Source organism: Arachis ipaensis, chromosome B04 (genome assembly GCF_000816755.2).
Source record: "Arachis ipaensis cultivar K30076 chromosome B04, Araip1.1, whole genome shotgun sequence".
Classification (NCBI taxonomy): Eukaryota; Viridiplantae; Streptophyta; class Magnoliopsida; order Fabales; family Fabaceae; genus Arachis; species Arachis ipaensis.
In genome coordinates this window covers 123,478,531-123,483,029 of record NC_029788.2, presented here as the reverse complement: position 1 = coordinate 123,483,029, position 4,499 = coordinate 123,478,531, and the positions used below count along the sequence as shown (strand labels likewise).

Here is a 4,499-nt window from a genome sequence, read left to right as displayed (position 1 = left end):
TCATCCCCTGTTCCAGCCCCTGTTTCGTTCCAGTTTCAATTTTGGAACACAAAATTTCCTCCCCCTTTTGTCATCATGGGGGAACCTGCACAAAACATGTTTAAGAAAACAGAATATACAAAAAACAGTTCAAAACATAATTAAACAGTACCAACAAAGTATTTCCTAGGTAGCTATTGTCAATTGCAACCTTAACAAAAAAACAAAAAAAAAACTAATTGAGCCAATAAGTGCCAATATCAAATAGTAACCAGAAACTTAATCATCAAACAGATTAAAGTCATATTCCTCCTCATCTTCATCACTGCCAGCTTCTCCTTCAAATTTCTCCAACATCAGACTGACCCTCTCTTGGCATTTCTTCCATGCCGACTCATGCTCATAAGCAAGTTTGCGAGCAGATTTGTGAAATTGAACCATGAGATCGGACATATTGATGAATTCTGTGAGAATTTCTCTGCGAGACCCGGTCATCCTTGAGGATTCGGGATGGCTTTCAAAATCATCATCAGAGGCCACGGATTTCTTTCCCTTTTTCGCAGTCCCGCCTGCCCTGATCTTGGAGACCTTATTCTCAACAGCCTCATTTGTTAAGTCTACCTTAAAGTACTCAAAAATGCATGTAAGAAACATTCCATAGGGTAAATTGGCCTTTTTTGTACTTTTCACGGATTCCCATATGTGACGAATCATAATATAGCTAAAAGAGATGGGAGTTGAAGTAACAAGAGTAAATATAATAAGACAGTCAGATACGGTTACCTTATTGTGAGATCCACTTTGAGGAGTGAGAATGTGTGTGATGATGCGGTGCAGCAGAGAGTTAGTTTGTCCCAGGGCTTTATGAGTTGGAATAGTTCCATCCAGACCAGACAAATTTTCACAGATTTGATGAATGACCTGCTTGTATGTAACTCCAACATGCGAGTCCCATTTATCACTCATGTAGACCTTTGGCCCTTCATCAATGTATCCAAGGGCAGCATAGATGGTTTCAGAGTTCAGAGTGATCTGAACCCGTTTCACATAAGAATGAAGGCCACCATCAATAAACCTTAGATTTGCATAAAACTGCCTGACCAGCCCAGGGTATACCAGTTTATGAATATGGAGCAGAGGTGTCCATTTGAGACCTTCAAACATGGGTTGTAAGTCGATTCCTTTGGATGCTAGAGACTCGAGATTCACTAAGTAAGAGAGACACAAATGCCTTTTCTCAATGACTTCCTTGTGGAATTCAAACGCAGCACATGTAGAGAACCTGGCAGGATCGAAATGTGAGTGTGGCTTGTGAAACTTGTTTTTGAACTCCATTGACCCAAGGTTCGTGGGTTCTTTGGTCTCATGGAACTCGAAGTCCTTTGCCTTCTTGGAGCTCTTCCCTGATGCATGAGGAGTGGTTCTCTTCGGCGATGATGGAGGAGGTGAGGTCTGAGACTCCTCTACTTCTTCCTCAACGCTTGGCTCCCTCGCCTTCTCGCTCTTTCTTCTTCCAGAGGATTTTTGAGCAATGACCTTGCGCCTCATAGTCTCGGTTCGTTTGGAGGGTGGTGAAAGGGAAGAAGAAGAGGTGGAATGGATGTGAATGTGAGTATGTGTTTGAGGTGTAGAGGGTTTTTGAGATTGGCGAATTATCTCACTCTTCCTTGGGGCTGTTTTCTTTTTCATAATGGAGATGGAAGTTGGAGATGAAGGGGTGGCCGAATAGTGAGGTGAGTGATGGGAGGTTAGAGAAGCATTAAATGCTTAATTGGAGAGAGAATGAGAGAAGTTATTACCCATTAAGAGAGCGGTTATTATCCATGAGAGGGTTTCAAAAACTGAAAAGAGGTTTCCCTAAATCAAGGGATTAGTTGGAGGGAAAGATTTGATTTGACGACATGCTTCTTCCAACAAGATTTGATGAGACAACCAAGGGATTTTGTTGATTTAATTTTTCAAAAGAAATGAAACTAACAAAACTGTCATGGTGGGGTCAAAGAATTTTTGGTGGGGCCCATAAAATTTGAATTCTGCGTTGCCTCCCCCTTGACTACAGCTCTTCCATTCTGCCATTTATTGTTTCTCGTCCAAACCTACGAGCAAAAAGCTGATCAGAATCACATATTCACAAATTTTCAATGAAACTTAAATCAAACATTCCCAAACTTTTTCTCAAGGTACAGAATCTATCTTCAGAGAGGGGTTTTGTAAAAATATCAGCAATTTGGTCTTCTGATTTTACAAATTGAATATCAATAGTACCCTTTTGCACATGTTTCCTAATAAAATGATACTTTATCTCAATGTGCTTGGTTCTTGAGTGCAAAACAGGATTTTTTGAAATATTTATTGCACTCATATTATCACAAAATAGGGGTATACTGTTGATTTTTAATTTGTAATCTTCCAATTGTGTTTTTAACCAAATTAATTGAGTTGCTTGGTTCTTGAGTGCAAAACAGGATTTTTTGAAATATTTATTGCACTCATATTATCATAAAATAGGGGTATACTATTGATTTTTAATTTGTAATCTTCCAATTGTGTTTTTAACCAAATTAATTGAGTGCAACATGCAGATGCGGAAATATATTCTGCTTCAGCCGTGGATAAAGCCACTGTAGCTTGTTTCTTGCTTGACCACATGTTGAGTGAGCTTCCAAGGAAGCAACACATGCCGGACGTGCTTCTTCTATCCACTCTATCTCCCGCATAATCTGCATCACAAAACCCTACTGCACCAAATTCATCAGATTTAGGATACCACAAGCCATAATCACAAGTTTCCTTAATGTATCTAATGATGCGTTTAACAGCCGTAAGATGGGATTCTTTTGGGTGAGATTGAAATCTTGAACATACACCCACACTTTGAACAATATCCGGTCTAGAGGAGGTAAGGTACATAAGTGAACCTATCATTCCTTTATACCTTGTTTCATCCACATCTTGGCCATCGTCATCTTTTTCAAGTTTTGTATTAGGATGCATTGGAGTGCCCATTGCTTTGGAATTTTCTAGGCCAAATAATTCAGATCAATTAATTTTGCAATTAATTAATTTTGATAATGTTTAGTCATCACAAATATTAATTTAGAGTTTTCCAAACTCATCAATTATTATATTGAGTTAATAGTTAAATTAGTCCCTGAAAGATAAGACATTCTTTAAATTCATCCCTGAAAGATTTTTTCAATCAAATTGGTCATTCAAAGATTGTGAATTAATCATATTTGTCCTCGAGTCGCTCCATTAACAATTTTCTTCAAAAATTGATGTCGTAAAATGTTAATTGATAACATATATAGTATCTGATATGTTTAATTGGATATTGACCAAATATGTTTATGAAAATTTATTAATTTAGTCATTTTTTTCGATTATAAAAATCCTATTCCTAATATGACCTAGTGACTAAATTGATAGGTTTTCGTAAACATATTTAATCAAATATCTAATTGAACATGTTATGTGTCATATATGCTATCAATTACTATTTCACATTATGAATCGTTGACGAAATTTATGAGTAGAGTAATTGAAGGACATATATGATTTGTAATATTTAAAAGACCAATTTGATTGAAAAAAATTTTAAGGGACGAATTTGAAAAAGGCCTTTTTTTTAGAGACTAATTTGACTATTAACTCTTATTATATTATTTTAAAAAATAAAAATTTGTAAGAATTTAATTATAAATTTTTATCAAATATAAAAATTAAGTATAAATTTTTTAATCGTAAGAACTTAACTAAATTTTCGGTAAAACTATTTGTCATACCTATTTAAACCTAATTAAAGATAAAAATTCTGATTAAATAAATAGAAGAACTGTAATTACCATTTTTTAAATTCTTTTCCTTTATTTAATATCTGTGGTTCGACTCAAAAATCAAAATTTAAAAGAAGCATCTATTATTTGATCAACTTGTTGTAGGTAACCTAAAGAAAGATCTATGTATGCATGTAAAATGTGAAGCTAAGCATAAAAACCAAAAGCAATTTTTGTTTCAATGAAGAAAGGAATCAGGTAAAAGGGTTCTTGTCTCACAGTAGTCCCGTGTTCTCATTGAAAGATTAATAATTGAAGGGGGAAAAAAACATTTTAATAGCATTTTGCCATTTTCTAACTTTATTACTTAACATAGCTTGCTTCTTTTTCAGGCTTTGTTATCAAACTCGGAAGTTGCCACTTGCTTGATATTTCTTTGATTCCATACAATTGGGGAAGTGTTTGTTATTATTGAGGAGCCAGATACTTAATGCAAAGAACCCTAACTGTGTTTAAAGTCAACATCAATCACAGACACATTCCATTGCCTTGGATGTTAGGACTCTATCTTATTTTGGATCAGATCGTCTCATTATTTTCCTACCATGTAGCAACATTAACATATTATTATAAAAGAAAAAACAATCATGTCACGTTCGAAGGAAAAAAGTCACCAATCAGCACCACTTATAGAAATATATATTTCATATTTTATAATTTTTTCAATATATTTTTGTAAACAAA

General features: G+C 34.9%; 1 protein-coding gene across 1 annotated transcript; it reads right to left on the bottom strand.

Moving 5' to 3' along the window:
* LOC107637178 lies at window positions 1-1,527 on the bottom strand. The gene is made up of 2 exons (XM_016340617.1): window positions 272-1,527; window positions 1-85 (listed from the first exon to the last, which is right to left on the bottom strand). Exons 1-2 carry the CDS (start codon window positions 1,525-1,527, stop codon window positions 1-3), a joined length of 1,341 nt encoding a protein of 446 aa, XP_016196103.1.